General features: G+C 47.0%; 1 protein-coding gene across 1 annotated transcript in view; it reads left to right on the top strand.

The window, feature by feature from the left end:
- Ccdc30 (coiled-coil domain containing 30) overlaps positions 1 to 20696 on the top strand; it is a 77563-nt gene extending 56867 nt beyond the window's left edge. The window contains exons 9-15 of the mRNA XM_051171857.1: positions 1349 to 1493; positions 6977 to 7089; positions 12006 to 12147; positions 13723 to 13859; positions 14292 to 14406; positions 19942 to 20009; positions 20352 to 20696. Of these exons, the coding sequence (XP_051027814.1) occupies positions 1349 to 1493; positions 6977 to 7089; positions 12006 to 12147; positions 13723 to 13859; positions 14292 to 14406; positions 19942 to 20009; positions 20352 to 20541 (910 nt within the window). The 3' untranslated portion in view covers positions 20542 to 20696. The remainder of the gene's footprint in view (positions 1 to 1348; positions 1494 to 6976; positions 7090 to 12005; positions 12148 to 13722; positions 13860 to 14291; positions 14407 to 19941; positions 20010 to 20351) is intronic.
- Positions 20697 to 21280: the final 584 nt, after the last annotated feature.

Here is a 21280-nt window from a genome sequence, read left to right as displayed (position 1 = left end):
TTTTGCACAATAGAGTCTCACTTTGTAGTCCAGGGTATCTTGGAACTCACTAGATAGCCCAAGCTTGCCTCAAACTTAACAGCAATTCTCCTGCCTCAGCTTCCAGACAGAGTGCTGGAATTGCAGACACACACCACCACACCTGGCCAGGGTTCTCATTTTTTTTTTTTTTATTCTTCTTCTTTTCTGTTTGTCCTTGGTTTATAATGCTTGTCTTCCTCTGGCTTCCTCTGGTGGGAGCTTTGAGTACTGATTTTAGATTCTCTTTTCGTTGTAACATACACATTTCCTGGTACCAGTTTCTCTGTTTCTGCTGCATTCCACAAAGTCTGGAAATTCTATTTTTATTTAATTCAAAAATTTCTCAACCTGACATATTAGAGATGCCTGCAACACTGGCAGAGCACACATGGGGGTGTCTGTGAGGGTTTCTGGGCAAGGTTGCCTGGTGGGCTAGTGTACTGAATGGGAGAGACCCACTCTGAGCGAGCAGCGACTTCCAAAAGGCAGGGGCCCAGATGGAATGGGAAAGTGAGAGAAAGAAAGAAAAGCTCGCTCTCCCAAGGGCTGGGCCCTTAGTAAACAACAGCGTTTTCTGCTGTTGTCACTAACGGTGTTGTCACTAAAGGCATCAGCCTCTGGCTTTCTCAGCCTTTGAGTGTGGCTCTGCACCAGGAGCTCTGCGTGGTGCTTTCAGACCATCGGCCTGACCTGCTGGCTCCCTTGTATTCTGAGTCTCCAAGCAGCCCTGAACCAGGCGGCTGTTGTGAGGTTCTTCAGCTTCTGGACCTGTGGATTCATGGGACACGCCCCCCCACCCTCTATATGCGATTGGCTCCAGTTGTCTGAAAACATTGGACTAGATACATAGAAACAGACTTTTATGTTGATTAAGTGATGGGTTGTCTGAAACAGAAGTTTGCTTCACCTTGAACTCCTGAGTTCAAGTGAACCCCCGCCTCACCTCCTGAGTCGCTGGCTGTAGAGTTTGAATACTGCTGCAGTGAATCCCCTTGCCCTAGACACTTGCACTGTAGTGATATGTGGCGGGCATCAAGCAAAAGGCTCGAAAGGCTGCGGAAGCGCCTGGAAGGAACCTAGCATCTGTGGAGCTGAGAGTTCAAGAAAGCCTTCTAGGAAACAGCTATTTAAGCGGAAAGTAAAGCAGTTGGTGGGTGGTGGGGTCAGGGAGTAGGGAGCTGGGAGCTGATGATTGGGCAGAAGCACAGCTGCGCCTCACTGTGCCGGAAGAACTCGCCCCTTGCTGAGCCAGAAGTTTTAGGTCTGGGAACGGCTTGCAGAGTATGGCAGTACACAGAGTGATCTGCTGTGCCTTGATCGTCCTCAGGGTCCTCCTAGACCAGGACGTAAATGAACTCCAGAGGCAACTGAGGGCCTTGCAGGACAAAGAGAGCCAACAGGCAGCAACCAGCTCCCAGCAACAAGAGGCTCTGCACAAACAGCTGGAAAACGAGAGAAGAAAGTGCGAAGAGGTAAGAAAGCAGCAGACATGCTTCCCAGGCTTCCTGGCTGGACTGAGGGTCCCTCATTACTATTGCTGTTTAGTTAATTTTCTTTGAGCATACTTTACCTACTGAATCTAGCTGGAAAAGCAAATCTACCATACATAAATGCAAATATATGTACATATATTAATATGAGAGATGTGTGTGTGTGTGTGTGTGTGTGTGTGTGTGTGTGTGTGTGTGTGTGCGCGTGCGCGTGTGTTCATCCAAGTGGAGGGGAGGGAAATAACTTCCCTGTTTTGTTCTGGGCTGTTTTGCTAGGCCATGGGTTAAATCGATAAGAGCTAGAAATATGGCTCAATGATTAGGAGCACTGGCTACTCTTCTGGAGGATGTAGGTTTGATTCCAAGCACCTAAATGGCAGCTCATAACTCTCTGTAACTCCAGCTCCAAGGGAGCCTATATCCTCTTTGGAACTCCTCGGGCACCAGACACAATTTGGAGCACAGACATGCAGGTGGGAAAAATATCCTCATACATAAACTAAAAAATGAAAAAGAGCATTTTTAAAAACTAACATAGGGCAAATAAATAGGAGTAAGCCCATTTTAATGCCATGTACGTGCATGGGTGTCTCATAAAACATGAGTCTTAAAACAGGTCAGATGTCCAAAGTTTGTACAGCACCCTGAGCTATCTAGAAAGGGCCTTGGGACCTCTGGGGCACAGTAAAGACAAGTTTGAGAGGGTGTGGGGAGGAGTTGTAGGGTGAGGAACGGGTTTCTCAGATACAGCTAAAGTCTCTCCAAGAATAAAAGCGGTGTGGGCCGAGGTCATGGCTCAGTGAGTAAAGCACTTGCTTGCAAGTGCGAAGACCTGATTTGAATCCCCAGGCCCCTGTAAAAGCCAAACACCCGGTGTCTGTAACACACAATGTCTGTGATCCCAGTGTTCCTATGGGAAAACAGGAGGCAGAGAGTAGGGAATTCCTGGAAGTTCAAGGGCCAGGGATCCTGGTGAGCACAGCATTGAAAAACAAAGGAGACCCTGTCTGAAAGAAGAGAAAAGGGCCAGGACCATCATGGGGTTATCCTCTCACGTCTACAAGAAGGCTGTGGCACATTCATGCCCATATTCACACACATGAATGTGCACTTGCGTGTGTGCACACAACACAAATAAATCCCTCTTCCTGACACAGAAACTTTTGCTGACTGCATTTCCTGTATAGATGGCATTTCCTGTATAGATGTAAATTTCTTTTACAAAAGGTAGCCCTCTCAAACTGCTTTCGTGTCTGTAGTTTCTCAGCATAACAACCTTGAAAAGCACACGGAGGAAAGCCACAGGAAGTGATCTAGGTAGGGTTACTATTGCTATGGTGGAGTGCCATGACCAAAAGCAAGCTGGGGCCAGGTGGTGGTGGTGATGCACACCTTTAGTCCCAGCAGTGGGGAGACAGAAGCAGGCCCATCTCTGTGAGTTCAAGTCCAGCCTGGTCTACAGAGTTAGTTCTAGGACTGCCAAGGCTACACAGAGAAATCCTGTCTTGGCAGGGGAAGGGGAGGCAGTGGGGAGTTGGGGAGGAAAGACTTTATTTGGCTTGCACTTCCATATCTTATTCCATCACTGAAGGAAGTCAGGTCAGGAACTCAAGCAGGCCTGGAACCTGGAGGCAGGTGCTGATGCAGAGGCCGTGGAAGAGTGCTGCTTACTAGCTTGCTCAACCTGCTTTCTTATAGAACCCAGGACCACCAGCCCAGGGAAGGCACCACCCACAAGGGGCTGGGCTCTCCCCTGTCAGCTCTAACCAAGAAAATGCCCTACAGTCAGCAATAGTGTTGCACATCTTTAATCCCAGCACTCGGGAGGCAGAGGCAGACAGATCTCTGAGTTCGAGGCCAGCCTGGTCTACAAACTAAGTGCCAAGACAGCCAAGGCTACAGAGAGAAAAGCTGTCTTGGAAAGCCAAAAGGGAGAAAAAAGAAGAAGAAACGAAAAGAAAGAAGGAAAGAAAGACCAAAAAAGAAAGAGAAAACAAAGAAAGAAAATGACTCTAGCTTGTGTCAAGTTGACATAAAAATAGCCAACACATGGCACACACCTTTAATCCCAGGATTCAGGAGGCAGAGGCAGGTGGATCACTGTGAGTTCGAGGCCAGCGTGGTCTACAAAATGAGTCCAGTGCAGCCAGGGCTGTTACACAGAGAAAGCCTGTCTCAAACAAACAAACAAACAAAAAGAAGGGCCTGCTGTGGTTTGCCAGCAAATCCAGAGGAGCCAGAGATCATAAGGACGCTACCTCCTCCTGTGCCAAAGATGTCTCGCCTGCTGTCTGCCCGTGCCTCTGACAGTGTTCCAGAAAACACTAAGAGGGAAATGCAAATCTGTTTTCTCTTTGTGAGCCCACATTACTTTCAGTACTTTACTTCTGGTTTGGGTTTTTTGTTTGCTGGTTTGGTTTGGGTTTTTTTTTTTGTTTTGTTTTGGTTTGGTTTTGGTTTTGGTTTTTAGAGACAGCGTTTCTCTGTGTAGCTTTGGCTGTCCTGGACTCACTTTGTAGACCAGGCTGGCCTCGAACTCACAGCGATCCGCCTGCCTCTGCCTCCCAAGTGCTGGGATTAAAGGCGTACGCCACCGCCGCCCGTCCAACATTACTTCACTCCTGAAGCCAGGGGAGTAGGGCTTTTATTGCTGTCCTTGTTTGTTCGGTTTTGTTTGTTTGCTTTCTCCATACAAAGCAGTCCTGTGTGGGAACGAGCAGGGTGTACAAACCTGAAAGTCTATGGACACTATCTGCCTGGAGACAGCATCAGACCTCACAAAGGAAGGGCTTGCTCAGCAGGACCAGCCCATTTCTCAGGCCAACTATCAGTCCAGATGTTCTCCCTCCTTTCTGAAGACTGGCTGCAGTGATGCACCATCATGTTTGGTCATGTGTTAGAATGGCTCAGGAGGGGCTGGAGAGATGGCTTAACCGAATAAGAGCATTTGCTGTTCTCCCAGAGGGCCAGAGTTCGGAGTCCCAACACCAGTATCAGGTGGCTCACAACTGCCTGCAACTCTGGCTTCAGGAGATGTGACATCCTCTTCCGGCCTCTGTAGTGCACATAGCACAGAGATGTGCACATACACATACATAAAAGTAGAATGCCGCAGGAAACGTTTGCTTGGTTACCAGCTTATTAGAAAAGGTCACAACCCAGAATATGCAGAAGGAGGGATGCCCAGGTATGTGGGACGGGACCCAGAGTTCAAGGGTCCAGCCTGCACCTCCACATGTTTGCCAACCCAGAAGCTTTCCAATCCCTAACCTCATGGGATTTTATGGAAGTTTCTGGCTCAGGGATTTGTACAAAAAGGACTTGGAAGTGATCCCTACTTCATCCTAACGACAAATTCAAAACAAAGCAAAACAGAGCAAGCTGAAGTGTTGAACAATACTTATTGACCTATCAGCAAAGTGAGGCCTCAGCATCACTGCTGCCCCTGAGGCTGGAGAGACCAGCACAGGGCCAGGGAGAGGCTCCGGTGAGAGCCATATGCAGGAAAGCCTGTGCTGAAAATGAGGAACTGTTGAAGGCTCCGTGTGGACCGAAAATTCTGAGAGCTAAGAATTCCTGTGGACTCTCTAGTTCTCAGGCCGCACATTTTTGTGAGTTTCACCCGCCACGTTCTGTCTGTGAATATTTGAGAACTGTCTCCCTGGGCCCCTGGGACGGGGCATGGGGCCCACCGGGCACTCAGAGTTTCTTACTAAAGGAAACTCCTTAACTCCAACTTAACACGCCGGACCTTTGTCAGAACGTAACTGACCCAAGTCAAAGGAAACAAGTGATTTCAGCCCTCTCTGCTTTCATTCAAAGGGGAAGAGATGAAAGCGGGCCATCCTGGGCTACAAATAAAATAGCCTGTTTTAAAGTATACTACTATGAAAACATTTTCAAATCAACTGTTTATCAATCACTGTGACCAAAGCCACAACTGGATTGTTTGCTCTGTCAAACTGCTTGATTGTCTCCGTTGCCTATGAACAGTGCTCACACACGCCCACATCTAGAATTGAAATACCGCCACTTGTCCTCTGGCGCTCTGTAATACTTACGAACGCCACTAAAATCAGGGAGCCATGTGTTTGGAGACACCCTCTTTGGGACCTCCAGGATGGATGAGCTGGTCACCCATGGTGAACTACTCCAAACGTCCTATCTAGATCAGGCTTAGGTTTCCTTCCTCTCCCTTGTATCTAAGGAAGACGTCCTCATGCCACTAAACTAGGCAAGCTTCGGGCAAGGGACCTAACTATCTAGAGTCACCCTTGGGGGTTCAGATTAACATTTCAAATCCCAGAGATGGCTCAGTGGTTAAAAGCACTGTTGCTTTTCCAGAGGACCAGAGTTCAGCTCCCAGTAACCACACCAGGCAGCTCACACGCATGTGTAGCCCCAGCTCCAGTAGATGCAGCATTCTCTTCTGGCCTCTGTGGGTGGGTGCGCGCGCGCACACACACACACACACACACACACACACACACACACACACACACACACGGTGGGGGAGGGGCATGTCCTATCAATAACTTTGGCCTGTGCAGTTTTGTAGTCCTTCCTTCCTAGTTTAGGCTCTTAGAAAGCCGTTCTTCACGTATGCCTCAAGCTCCTGGCATTGTAAGACACCAAATCCTGCCCGTATTCCTGCTGTTCTTTATAAGTCAAGGCCTCCATCCAGCCTCTTCTCCCGGAAGCGTGCTAGGATCTGACTCTGTGTTATTATTGGAGAGGCAATAAGAAAACATGGGGTGGTGATATGCAGAAGGCTTTAAGGATACATTAAAAAAAAAAAAAAAAAAAAAGACAAGGTTTTTCTGTGTGGCCCTGGCCTACAAGCTGACCTTGAATTCACTGTGTAGCCAGGATGGTCTTGAACTTCTGTCCTGCCTGTCTCTGCCCCCTTAGTGCTTAGCGTGACTGCTGTGGGACACCATGCCTGGTCTGTGCCATGCCCGCGATCAGACCCAGGGCTCCATGCGTGCTAGCCAAGCCCTCCATCAGCAGAACTGCATCTCTAACAACAGGCATCTTCTTCCAAGGCGCCCGCCTGGCTACCTATGATACCATCCATACAGATCCCCCCAAAGCAAGAATTTCACACACTGTGGACAGCAAACCGGGGCTCCTTACCCTGCCACGGGGAGCTTGAATTTGAGGTCCTGTCACACATCACTCTTCCCACTTGTTTTCTGGGCAACCCCAGAAGATGACAAGGTAGAACTCGGCACCTAAATAAAGGGATACATAGATGAGGCTGGGAAGGGTCCTGAGCCAGGAGCACCTGTCTCCCTGCGGCAGGAGTGAGCCAGCTCCTAGCACGTGAAGAGGACTTGTTCAGCTCCCTGAAAGCCCCTGAATTCAGCTGCTCCAAGGGTCATCAAATCCTGCCTTTGGAGTGTATATGAGGACTTGACTGCAAAGACCACAGACCAGTCCCTTCCCCCACCCATGTTTTTCAGTATGTCAAGAGCAACCAGGAACTGTCAGAGAAGCTGTCTAAGTTACAACAAGAGAAGGGAGCCCTATGGCAAGAACACGAGCGGTTTCTGGAGCAACTCGGTGAGCACGTGAGGTGAGGTAAACAAAGCAGATTCCCTGTGGACAAATGAGATGCAGGGGCCATTCTGCCAGCGGCCCCCAGAGCAATCACACTGGTGGGGCCCTCAGCGTGATTTCCCAGCCTCAGGAAGATGTGGGGCCCACTTCTTTCCCAAGAAGAAGGAAGTATGCTCCCTTTTGGAGCTTTCTGTATGTATCTTGCTTTCCCAAAAGCTACCCTCTCCCTGTCTTCAAGGATTTCCACTATGTTCTATAATATTTACATGTTTATTTTCAATGTGTGTGTATGTGTGTGAGCATGTATGTGCATTTATGTGCAGCATGTGCATGCAGGAGCCCTTGGAGGCCAGAAGAGGGCATCACACCCCCCTGGAACAGGAGCTACAGCTGGTTGTGAGCCGCTATGTGGGTGCTGCGTCCTGAGCTAGTACCCTCTGAAAGAGCACCAAGTGCAGTTAACCACTGAGCTGTCTTTCCAGTCTCTCTCACTTCCTTTCCTCCTTAGCCAGGACAGTCTGTTTACTGTACACCCGAGAACCAAGGAACAAACGCAGACATCTCAACTGATCATTGCAGCATCACCTGCCTCCCTAGCAGAGTCTTCCTGGGACATCCTCGGGGCCAGGCACACGTCTCATTCTCACTGCTAGGGACAAACAGTGCCTAAGTGCTGGTATCACGCTGCTGCAGAACTCCGTGTACCTGTTGGTGGTTATGAAATCAGTTTTACTCGGTGTATTTCATGCCTTGACCAGCAGTTGGCGCCAAATAGCTCAAAGAGCAAAAGTGCAGTCAGGAAAGCATAGGCTGGCTCTAGAACTGCTGCAGCCAGTCAGTCATCCGACCACAGGCCTGATTCCCTTTGCAATGACTGAGAGGGGAGGGCTGCTGGGGTGGGAGGGTCCGACGATTGACTAGCACTGCGCATTGTTAATGCCCTGGCAAACGTTCAGAAGCATCCCGTCACTGAGGCAGAGGAATTGCTGTGTCTTCCCAGCCCCTTTGAAGGGGGAGGGGACCTTGGTGAAAATGTCCTCCAACATTCTTGCCTTTGATGTATATCAAATACGTGCCCCCCCCCAAAAAAAACAAAAACAAAAAAACCTAATAAACAATTCAATGCATTTTAACAGACACACACATATATGTAACTCCCACGCAGAGCATGTGCCCACTGCCTGAGTCTCTCCTGCCTGCACATATCAGTCTGCAGCCCTAACCCCTCTGCTCCTCTGTTCCTCAGGCAACCACTGCTGTGACGTCTGCGTTTTCTATCATTTCTAAGTAGACCCTGCATCTTGTTCTTTTCGTGCCTGACTTCTGTCGCTCAACATAGTCCATTATTAACATGTGCACTTACAGCCAGGACTTTCCATTGTAATGGGAATGGGGAGGCGAGGTTATGACTATGAGACTAAATAATTTTCCATGTTCTTTATGCATGACCTTTAGAAAAAGGACTCCAACCCTGGCTGCGTGTGCCTGGGTCCTTACATACATGACTTTAATCAAAATCTATGAAAGAAGAAAGGGCTGAAGAGGTGGCTCAGAGGTTAAGAGTGCTGGCTGCTGGTCCAAAGGTCCTGAGTTCAATTCCCAGTAACCAGATGGTGGCTCACAACCATCTATAATGTGATCTGGTGCCCTCTTCTGGCACACAGGAGTACTTGCAGACAGAACACTGTATATATAATAAATCTTAAAGAAAGAAAGAAAGAAAATTAGTGTTTCCCCAAAGCATCACCATATGGCTCTAACAGGATCCAGAGCTGAAGAGCACAGATCTGTGAAGGACAATGGCAGGAAATGTCAAAGCAGAAGGATTATTTTGAGCTTTGTCTCCCTGATTTCAGTCCTGATCTTTACAGACAAATCTTGTATTTACATGTTTTCCCAACTGCTTTTCCAGGGGAACACATCCCCCCACCTTCTTGAAGCCCAAGTAATAGGCGATCTGGTTTTACTTATGTTTCCCGCGAAGTGTTGTGCTGCTTTGTGAAGCTGGTGGGTAACAAAGTCGGAAGGACAGAAAAGCCGCGCGTGCGTTGGGCAAGCTGATCTAGTAGAACCTCTGACCAAACCAGTATTTAAGGCAGACAGCAGTGGCCAGGGAAGCCTCTGGGTTCTCCCTGGCTGTCCGGCATCGTGTGTATACAAACCCACACACAGATACACACATGCACAAAACTTCACAAACATATTGGGAATCAGCTATTTTCCCAACTTCTCTATAATTTGTCCCTTTCAAAAGTAAAAAAAAAAAAAATTAATCTAACTGGCAAGACAGATTGGGGGTTGTGATTTATTTTTTATTTTGTTATTTTATGTGTATGAGTGTTTTATTTGCATACATGTAAGTACACCACATACATACCTGGTGTCCTCAGAGGACCCTTGGGATTGGAATTTTAGATGGTTGTGAGCTGTCATGTGGGTGCTGGGAATCGAACCTGGGTCCTCTGCGAGAGCAGCAAGTGTCCTCAACTTCTCAGCCAACTCTCCAGCCCACGGCTGGGTTTTAATAACCAGGATAAGTAGAAGACTTTCTAAGAGTGTGTGTGGTGGGTCAGATGATGTCAAAACATCACTGGGTGTGGCGTCACAGACCTGTAGCATTAGCTATTGGTTGATACAGGGATGAGGAGCAGGAGCTCAAGGACAGCATCAGATATGTAGCCCAGTTCAAGGCTCCCCGGGGCTACGTAAGACACAGTATTTTAGGGGAAAAAGACTACCATGATTTTACTAGATGTGGTGGCACACACCTATAATCTCAGCACTTGGGAAGTGGAGGCAGAAGGACCAGAAGTTCAAAGTCATCCTGGGCCCCACTGTGAGGCACTGTCACCAAACCAAAAATCTATTAGCACCACTGTGAACAGCTGGGGGGGCGAGCGAGAGGAGGCTAGGAGGGTTGTATGCTCTGGGAGAGGCTCGGTTTCAGATACTCCTCAGCATGCGGGCCCTCAGGAATAGCTTCCACTGCGCATGCCCCAGTGCAAAGGGAAAGGAATAGCTTCCACTGCGCATGCCCCGGTGCGAAAGGAAAAGAGAGTGTGATGGGAGGAAACCATCTTCTCAGGAACTGAAAACAACTTACAGGAGTCTACGTCTCACACGACATAGTAGGTGCCGTGCAAGGGCCACAGGCTGAAATGGGTCCAGGGCAAGTTTATGAGTATAGCTTTCTATAGTGAGCACTGTTAGTTAGGGTACTGTAGAGGAACCTGAATACAAATGGCTTCCGAGGCCAGGAGCCAGCTCAGTCGGTAAAGTTACATGAGGACCTGAGTTTAGGTCCCCAGGATCCATGCAGCAAGCCTGTAACCCCACTGCCGAGGGAGAGGGGGGAAGACAGGCAGATCCCTGGAGCTCACTGGCCACTCAGCCTAGTCAAATGGGTGAGCCCCAAGTTCAGTGTCAAATATAAGGCAGAGAGCAACACTCAGACACTGGCCTTTAGTCTCCATACTCATCCACACAGTTATGCACACCTGCACTTACACATGAAAACACGCACAGGCATATGCACTTGCACACACACAAAGCAGAAGATACAAACGCTTAGTTGCAGGCCAATCTAAGCTATATACTGGGACTCTGCCTCAAAGAACTGGAAAGGGGCATGCAGTATGTGGGGGTGTTTTCTTATCTGGTAGTGCAAACATAAGCAGTCCATAACTGATTGACACAGAGGTTCACAGCATCAGAAGCCTGGACTTCTACTGTTTTGGTGTTGCTCCAGCATCTTGTAATCTTGTTTTGTTTTGTTGCTCTTGGGTTTTTGTTTAGTTGGTTAGTTGGTTGGTTTTTTTTTGTTTTGTTTTTTGTTTTGTTTTTTGGTTTGGTTGAGTTGGGTTGGGGTTTTTTGTTTGTTTGTTAGTGGTTGTTTTTGTTTTGTGTGGGTTTGGTTTTATGTTGTTGTTGTTGGAGACAGAGTTTCTCTGAGTAGCCCTGGCCATCCTGGGGCTCTGCAGTCCAGGCTGTCCTTGAACTCAGAGATCTGCCTGCATGTGGTTGTGCCACCACCACCACCTGGCTTTGCATGTTGTGGCTTTAACATGTGGAACCTCCCCACATCACGAGGACAGTTCACTAAATATCCACATGACAGTCAAAAAGCGTGAAGAGAAGCAAGCAAGTGCACGCCAGCCTCGCTCAGGACGCACTGCTTCCTCCTTACGTCCTGTTTGCGAAAATGTACATGGATTTATATGTCCACAAAGAAAGCTAGGAAAATCTAGTTAAAAGAAAAACCAACTTAGTTATTTTACAAGACAACCTTTGCTCAGCCAAAACCCATCGATTCTATAATGATAAAAGGAAAATTAGCAAAGGCTGCTGGTAAAGGCGCTTGCCACAAAGCCTTATGACCGGAGTTCAGTCCCTGGAGACCGCATGGTAGAAGGAGAGAACCGACTCCTCCAAGCTGTTCTCTGACCTCCACATACATGTTGTGGGAAAACAATAATAGTACATTTTTTAATGAAAAGATTATAGGCCGGGTCTGGTGGCATACGCCTTTAGGTTCAACACTTGGGAGGAAGGCCTGGTCTACATAGAAAGCTGTAGGGTGGCCAGGGCTATATAGTGAGACCCTGTCTCAAAACAAAGCAGTATGGCCAAAAACTAGAAAAATGTGGGGCAGGATTCAGAATTCCTACATCAGATTTCCGAAGTTCAGGAGTTTCCTAAATTAAACTCAGATACTAAATCTGTCATTAGTTCAAACCAAGGTAAGCTAGAGGCTTGAGTTTGTGGGTCTGGATAAAGAGAGGGGTTATTCTAGATTCATCCTTCACGTGAGGTGAAGATGATATGTGAGGCAAGAAAGCACCCACCATAGAGGTCCATGGGTCCATATCCCAAGGAGGCCACGCAGACCCTGCTTGTATTCTGGCATGCCAACCCTGAATTTTGCTTTTATAGAAACTACAAAGACAAACACCACTGCCACAAAGCCAAGCTTCAAAAGGTCAAGGACCGTCTGACTCACGAGTTAGAAATACGAAATAAGAGAATTAAAGAACTCGAAGATGAAACTGGGAAACTGCAACAGAAAATTGAAATGGTGAGAAAACAAAAAATAAAAAACAAAGGGCGGGGCCGCCCCGGGCGGTTGGCAGGCTAAGAATGGCAGCTCATCTCCTCATGACCAGTGCCTCTCTCAGCCACAGCTTCCATTTTTGCTACCACCTTCCATCTTCCACATGAGAAATTCTTTTTCTTTTTAATGCATGTGTATCATGCATGCACATTCATGTGGGGGGCAGGGCCTGCGTGCTCCTGCACATATGGAGGTCAGGAGATGACTTCAAAGATCATTTCCCGCTAGGTGGCGCACACCTTTAATCCTAGCACTCCGGAGGCAGAGGCAGGTAGATCGCTGTGAGTTCAAGGCCAGCCTAGTCTACAAAGTGAGTCCAAGACAGTCAAGGCTACACAGGGAAACCCTGTCTCAAAAAACCAAAAATGTGAGCTGGGCATGGTGGCGCATGCCTTTAATCCCAGCACTCGGGAGGCAGAGACAGGTGGATCCCTGTGAGTTCAAGGCCAGCCTGGTCTACAAAGTGAGTCCAGGACAGCCAAGGTTACACAGAGAGACTCTGTCTTAAAAAACCAAAAAACAAAACGAAACAAAAATGTGTTGTTGTTGTTGTTGTTGTTTTTCGAGACAGGGTTTCTCTGTGTAGCCTTGGCTGTCCTGGACTCACTTTGTAGAACAGGCTGACCTTAAACTCATAGCAATCCGCCTGCCTCTACCTCCTGAGTGCTGGGATTAAAGCCATGCGCCACCAGGCCCAGCTAAAAATATATTTTTAAAAAAGAAATTCTGTTGTGAGGCCACTAGGTATGCAGTAATTTGATTTGTCTAAGGCATGGGGTAGGGGGGAGAGGCTACATTCTTACCTTTCCCCTCTTTTGCCCAAAAATGACCACAGCTATGGGTCAGCCATTATGGCTCAATGGGCAAAGGCACTTGCTGCCAACCCTGTCAGCTGGGGTTCAATCCCCAGGACCCATACAGTAGTCAGGGAGATCACACCCACACATGAATAAATAAAGTGTTTAAAATAATTAAGAGAGAATGCAGCGAGTAGAGTATGGTGACACACGACTGTAATGCCACCACTCAAGAGACTAAGGCAAGAGTATCACCTTAGGATATCTACAAGTCTCTGCTCAAAACAGCAAAACTATCTACAAAGCAGATGGAAATGTATCCAAGGGGACGACTTCAGTGCAGAGCATAGAGATCTGTTGCACTTGCTGGTGGTTTAACACTTGCTGGCATTAAGATACAGGGAAGACACTGCTTCTTCCTGGAAATTGAGTGCTAAGGTCTTTTTAATTGTATGTGCATTCCCTAAAGTAAACACCGCCAGCAGGAGGGCATCTAGTATAACAGGGCCAGCAAACAGGCACCAGAAAGAAAGTGAGAGTTACTATTAATCCAGCATTGGGGAGGCAGAGGCAGGCGGATCTTGGTGAGTTCAAGGCCAGCCTGGTCTACAAAGAGAGTTCCAGGGCAGCCAAAGCCACACAGAGAGACCCTGTCTTGAAAAACCAATGGGAGGAAAAAGAGTTCCTGTTGAGACCTAGAGATGCGCTGAAGTTCTGTAGTTCTCTCTGTGCTAACCCCTAGGAGAAGGTGTTCCAGGACCAGATCATGACCCAAAATGATATCCTCCTCCTGGAAAAGAGGAAGCTTCTAGAACAAGTCACAAATCAAGAAGAACTCATTTGCAGCAGCAAGTCCACACTCTCTGCAATTCAGAGCAAGTGGGTACAGTGGTGCCTGGGGACCCCTGAGCTCCAGGGGAGGGTTCCCTCCAACTGGGGCACGGGTGGCTCTGGAGACTGTTTGGGGCGGGGGGCTCCTGTGAGTCTTTTCTTGTTTTGTTTTGTTTTTTGAGACCCTGTCTCAAAAAAAAAAAAAACTAAATAAATAAATAAATCCAAAATAAAGACGTGTGCCACCACACCCAGCACATCCCATGAGCCCATGAGTCTTGTTCCGCTACCTTCTGTTTTCAGTAAAGTGCAGCCACCGTGGCATTAAAGAGGGTGCCTGGGGGAGGTTATAGTGAGGGGCTTGGATAACAGCGGTAAAGCACGGGCATAGCATACATGAGGCCCTGTGTTCGATCCCTGCACAGAAAGGAAGGGAGGGAAACATTTTCTAATTGTGCCTCTGATTTATGCCATGTTTAGAGCATTCCTACTGGATAAAGAAAACCAGCAGTTGCAGGAGAACTGCCTCCGCCTCATGCAGCAAATCGGCCTCTTGGAGCGCATTATAAGGAGCATCCAGATTCGAAAGGCAGAGGTAAGATGCGCCCTTTGTACTGGGTCCTGACTCCAAGGGTTGGCTCACTGGTTCGCACTGCCCTCTCTTGGCCCCAACATCTCAGCACCACAGCCCGCTCCTCGTCACACGTTGCACTGTGGCAGAGAGGCTCCTCTGGGGCCGTGTAGGGCAGCAAGCCCGCGACTGTGCTTGGTGAGTCCTGCTTATCATTGGGTCAGCTTTCATAACATTTTTATCCTGTGTGATTTCAGGCTATCTGAGCGTGCCTCTGAGCATGGGGTGCATCATCGTTGCCTTTTCTTCTTCTCTAGATCAGAAAGTCAGCAGGGAGGTCCCAGAGGGCAAGAACGGTGGCTCATGTGTGACTACATCTGAGCACAGGCGTAGCTCCCTCATGACTGTATCTGTGGACAGGACTAGCTCATGCTCTGACCCTATCTGCAGGCAAACGCTCCAGGATGCTTTGAGAATGAATGGATGCTGACTGTTTTCCCAGATACGCCTCCCTCTGAGCAACGCTGTTTGCAGCATATCGTTCTAGCCCTGTTTGGAAAGAAAGAATAGCAAATCCGAGGCTCTGAAAGGCAGCACGAAGCTAGTTTGGGCTGCTAATGAGTTGAGACTAAGGAGAGTACGTGAGTCAGAGGAAAATAAGTATGTTCCAAATTCAAACAGACAAATAGCCAAGAAGAACTGTGGAGAAAAGTATAGGCTTCCATCAAGGTCCAGAGTCTGGCTGGTGAAGATGGGGGTGCAGGGGCCGGGGAGGGTGAACTTGAGTAAGTAGAATCAGATGATAGACCTGGTAGAGGCTGCGTCCTCCCCTCCCCGGTGGGCATCACCTGCAAGGCATCCCTTTGGAAGATGCTTCTCCACTGATCTGGTTATGGGTCTCTATGGCTATAGACCTGCATCCTTTTTATTCTCACAAAGGCTATTATTTCTAAGCTACACAAGGTGTTGTCCAGTCACCAAAAGCAGACCTGCCAACCTCCGGGACCTGATTGACAGTAGTTTCTCGGTTTGCTTGAGTGGGTTTTTCCTACATATTCACTCATTCATCAGCCATTAATTCCAGGAACTGGGCTGGGTCCTAGACTACAAGGAGAGTCTTTGTTTTCATATCTCCTCACCCCAGTGCAGGAAGACAGTCACACACATGAATGAATAGGATAGGGTTACAAGTCAAAGTTAGAAGACCACATGGAGGCTGGACATGGTGGCTTACACCTGTAATCCCAGCACAGAGGAGGGTAAGGCAGGAGGGCTAGGTGTTCAAGACTGGCTCCTGCTACTTAAGGATTTCAAGGCCAGCCTGGGGTACATAAGACTGTCTCAACAGAACAGTAGAAACAACTAAGAGGGCTAGCCTGGTAGGGTGGCCTTAGCCTAAAGACCTGACTTCAGTCCCTGGAACCCATATGTCAGAGGAAGAGAACCAAGTGCTCTGACCCCCACATACATACTAGTTAATTAATTAATATAATAAAAATTTAAAAACCAGGCTGGCTGACAACATGTAAAATAATACACACACACACACACACACACACACACTCACACACAATGTAACAAAAAAAACTTAAAAACAGTGCTAGAGAGATGGCTCTTCCAGAGGTCCTGAGTTCAATTCCCAGCAACCACATGGTGGCTCACAACCATCTATAATGAGATCTGATGCCCTCTTCTGGTGAGCATGTGTATGTGCAAGCAGAACGGCATATATGTAATAAATAACTTTTTTAAAAAACTTAAAACCAGGGCTGTGAACACAGCTCAAATGGTAGAGTGACAGTCTAACATACACAAAGCCCTATCTTAAAACAAAACAAGCAAACAAACAAAAAGTCAGACACGGTGGCTCACCTCTTTAATCCCAGCTCTCTGGAGGCAGGAGCAGGTGGTTCTGTGTGAGCTTGAGGCCAGCCTGGTCTACACAGCCTGGGAAGATCTAGGACAGCAGACCGGAGGTGGTGGCGCATGCCTTTAATCCCAGCACTTGGAAGGCAGAGGCAGGAGGATCTCTGTGAGTTTAAGGCCAGCCTGGTCTACAAAGCGAGTTCCAGAACAGCCAATGCTACACAGAGAAATCTTGTCTTGAAAACAAAACAAAAAATCTAGGACAGCCAGGGCCACACAGTGAGACCCTATCAAACAAACAAAAAAAATAAATAAATAAAGCAAAAAAAAAAAAAAAACAAATAAAAAATAAACAAAAACAGCTGGGAGCCAGCTCCGTTGGTAAAGTGTTTGCTGTGTGACTGTAAGGACACGAGCCCTGTCACCAGCACCCTAGCATGGAAAGGCTAGATGTGGCATGGTGCCTGCATTGTGCCTGTGATGCTAGAGCTGGCGAGCAGAACTAGCAGGCTCCCCAGGGCTTGCTGGCCAGGGCTATATTGTGAGAGTCTGCTTAAAATAATTCAATCAAAATATACTTAATGGAGTAGGTGCTAGAACTCACACCTCATATCCACAATCTTATCTTCAAATCAAGATAATGCACGTCATACGATCAGAATTGTACTATACCAAGATCCACAGCCGGAAGCACCAATAGCTTGAAATTATTGGCATAAGACAACTCCAGAGTCCCTCTTTCTTTTTTTTTTTTTATGACTTATTCATTTTTATTTTATGTGCATTGGTGTTTTGCCTGCATGTATGTCTGTGTGAGAGTGTCAAATCTTGGAGTTACAGACAGTTGTGAGCTGCCATGTGGCTGCTGGGAGTTGAACCTGGGTCCTCTGGAAGAGCAGTCAGTGCTCTTAACTGCTGAGCCATCTCTCCAGCCCCACCCCGCTTTCTTTTTTTCAAGTTTTTTTTTTTTTTTTTTTTTTTTTTTGGTTTTTCAAGACACGGTCTCTCTGTGTAGCCTTGGTTGTCCTGGACTGGCTTTGTAGGCCAGGCTGGCCTCGAACTCACAGCGAATCCACTGCCTCTGCCTCCCAGTGCTGGGATTAAAGGCGTGCGCCACCACACCCGACTCCAAAGTCCCTCTTAAACATATGATCTTAAGAAAACCCTGATCCTATTCCTGTATTTTATCCAGGAGGGAAATAAAACTCAGAGAGGACACGTGGTGTCTGAGGCCTCTCTTACAAGTGTGTGCACACCTTCCAGCCCAATGCTGAGTGGTGAGTCTCACCGCACCGCCAACAGTCCAGACGGAGGGCTCTGAAGCTGGACATATCTCTGATACCTTCCTTCTTTAGACTCAATGCCTCGATGGCTCCAAACACAAGAGCTCAACATGTGTTGAGTGCTGTATGCCTATTGCTAAGCTAAGTGTGTCGGGTGTATGTTAACTTCACATCAACTCTGAAAAATTAGACACTATTATCCTAACATTTGATAGACAGGAACCCAATGAAGGGAACCCTTGTCACAGTGTAACTGAGAGGCGGGAGCTAGCCTCGGACTCCCAGCTCTCAGCTCAACAAAATTTCCTTATCACTGTCTCTAAATGATTTGGTTTTTTTTTTTTTTTTTCTTTCACATATGCTTGTGTGACACTATTCCTGGGGAGATGTGTACAAATGTTTGGGAGGCAGAGGCAGGCTGATCTCCAAGTTTGAGGTGAGCCTGGCCTACAGTGTGAGTTCCAGGACAGTCAGGGCTAACCCTGTCTTATAAAACAAAAACAAACATACAAAGCCAGGCAATGGTGGCGCACGCTTAATCCCAGCACTCAAGAGGCAGGGGAAGGTGGATCTTTGAGTTCGAGGCCAGCCGGGACTACAGAGTGAGTTCTAGGATAGCCAGGGCTACATAGAGAAATCCTGCCTCCAAACCTTGCCTCAAAAAAAAAAGAGTCTCTATTAGCCAGTCAACACCTACATTGGGTGTTTAAGATCCCTAGCACTGAGGCTTTATCAGAGTGAGATTTTAGGCACAAAACCCATGTTGCGGGTTGACATACTTCCCTTAACAAGAACAGTTAACCAGAAGCAGAACTACAGAAGGTTAAAAAAAAAAAAACCAACCAAGGTTAGTCCATCTAGAGACTTTCCCAGAACTATGGACATTGAAGGATGAGGCCTTTATTTCTGTTTAGACAGGTGGTGCTGTCTACGTGCTGAGTGTTCTGGCCTGACTGGTGCTTCCATCATGGTGTCAGTTGTGCTGAGGTCTGGGACCCCGTTACAACCCCAGAAGGGAATCAACAAGAGACCACAGAACAGATATTCCCTAAAGCCCATCTTGGTGAACTAATGAGTTTGTTGAGCTTATTTACAGGCGTATGGGTGAGGGGTTACTTACAGGAGCAGATATGACTCAAAGGCAACTCCATTACCAAAAGCTCACCCCACCATGGGTGACAGCTCATGAAAACTGGAAACCTGAAGCACACTATTCAACCTGCAGGCAACTCAACAGGTTGGAGAGTCTCTCCCAGGCAGCTTAGTTAGTTTGATTGTGTCTCTACTCCATTACCAAAAGCTCACCCCACCATGGGTGACAGCTCATGAAAACTGGAAACCTGAAGCACACTATTCAACCTGCAGGCAACTCAACAGGTTGGAGAGTCTCTCCCAGGCAGCTTAGTTAGTTTGATTGTGTCTCTTGGCAGTTTTTAACTAGTATATCAGCTTGGAGATTAAGGAGACTAGTGAATCTGGTCAGTTTTAGGGACTTCCTGAAGCTCGAGTTGTTTAAGTCCTAAATTTAAAGCACTTCCTTATGAGATGGCATGTTTCTCCTCTCTTTAGAACATCCTGGATCTTAAGGAGCATCGCTCTAAGATGGAATGTTTTATCTCTTCTTAAAATCAATACATAAGGGCCTGGAGAGAAGGCTCAGCGGTTAAGAGCACTGGCTGCTCTTCCAAAGGTCCTGAGTCCAATTCCTAGCAACCACATGGTTGCTCATAACCATCTATAATGAGATCTGGTGCCTTCTTCTGGTATGATGGTGTACATGCAGGCAGTATACCGTATACATAATAAGTAAATAAATAGATTGTAGGATCATATTGCCGATGGTTTATCATTATAAGGCTTGAATACGGCTGGAGCAAGTGCTAGGTGCTTACGAGTGCTGGGACTTCTATTGTATATATGTGTAATAATATAAATGTATATGTACAAAAATTAAATAATATAAAAAATTAAAAGAAGAAAAAATGTACTTTATGTTGAAAGAAACCATTTTCACACACACACACACAAGTATTGTTTATTCCTGAACTCATAGTTTTTTGTTTATTATTTTTAATAAATTAAATGAGAAAAAAAAGAGTGCTGGGACTAAATGCGTGTGCCACCACAGCGAGGCTCTCAGTGGTTACGTGCAATTGTTCTGGCAGAGTACCTGGGTTTACTTTCTTACTCCAGTTCTAGGGGATCTAAAATATATACAGACAGACGACAGACAGACAGACACACTCACTTGCACAAAACAAAAACAGTAAATCTTGGAAGGGCACGCCTTTAATCCCAGCACTTGGGAGGTAGAGGCAGGTGCATCACTGTGAGTTCGAAGCCAGCCTGGTCTCGAAAAACCAATAAATAAATAAATAAATCTTTTTAAAGATATAAATTTTTCTTTTAGGAAACAATGATCAATGACCATGCTGCATTTGAAGTACTCAGAAAGATGCTACCTTTGCAAAACTCCAGGTGAGTCATATACATCTAGATGCTCCTTATCTGCACATCTGAGGGGGCTCCTTACTGGTTCCAAGTGGCTGGCTTGCAAAGTCACCACTTTGGGTTTTCTTTCCTACATTTAGCCTTTGAATCTGCTCCCCTCACCCGCTTCCCAGTCCTACGGGATGGATACCAGTTTCAGGCAGAGGGTAGTCCAGGAGCGCAGGCTTCCTGTAGCTTTCAATTTGTTGTTTTCTTTGGTTTGACATCTGTAAGGTGCTAAAAATCCTATCAGTGCCATAAACTCATAGCCCTAACCTTCCACCACGAAGTCCCGTGTGTGTGGCTGTCCTCACAAATGGCCTTTCTCAGTTTTTCAGGCACAGGTTTGGTTTTGTCAGTTGAGAATCTCCAGGAGACTGGGCTACATAAATCGGAAGGAGCCACAGCAATCCCCAAGTCCCCTGAGCCTCTGTCATGTTCACAGACTTCGGAAAGCGGATATATAAATATGGCTTCTCTAAAAGAGAACGTACAAGGGGACCAGAAGCTAGACCCATGACGTCACCGTGGTCTAAAACAATACTAATGGAACCTACTAACTCAGAGCATGGACATGAAGGTGCTAATTGACCCGGAGAAGTCTCACAGAATACCCTGGGCATCAACAAAGAGTCTTCAAAATTGCTGATCAAACAGTCATTAAAAACTTTCTTAAAATGGGGTTATTGTTTGTTGGCTATACTTATTGATAATGGGTTTTTTTTTCCAATTTTTTCTTTGTCTATCGTATGTGTGTTGATGTTTTGTCTGCATGTGTGCCTGTGTACTCTGTGCATGCGATGCCAAAAGAGGCCATTGGATCCCTGGGTCTGGAGTTTCAGACAGCTTGAGCTGTGTCATGTGGGTGCTGGAGCTCGAACCCTAGTCCTCTGCTGAACCATCTCTCCAACCCTAAGAAGATATATATATGTATACACGCACACATATATATAACCTTTAATAATACTCCACCAGACAAGATTTATGTCTAGTAAGCAGAGAAAAACGTTCTCAGCATTGGTCGTGGTGGGGAAGGGACTGGCAGAGAGTGGATGAACATACCTTTTAGACCATGCAGTAGCAAAGTTCACTTAATACCACGAGGGGCTGTGGAGAGAGCTGTGCCGTGCTGTACATGTGCTGCCGATTCACACACTCTTAGCACAGCTTATTTCACTTTGGAGTTAATCTTGTGTGTTTCTTGTTTGTTTTTTCAAGACAGGGTTTCTCTGTGTAGCCTTGGCTGTCCTGGACTCACT

This window comes from Acomys russatus, chromosome 29 (genome assembly GCF_903995435.1).
Source record: "Acomys russatus chromosome 29, mAcoRus1.1, whole genome shotgun sequence".
NCBI classification, from domain to species: domain Eukaryota; kingdom Metazoa; phylum Chordata; class Mammalia; order Rodentia; family Muridae; genus Acomys; species Acomys russatus.
This window is presented reverse-complemented; position numbering and strand designations above follow the sequence as displayed.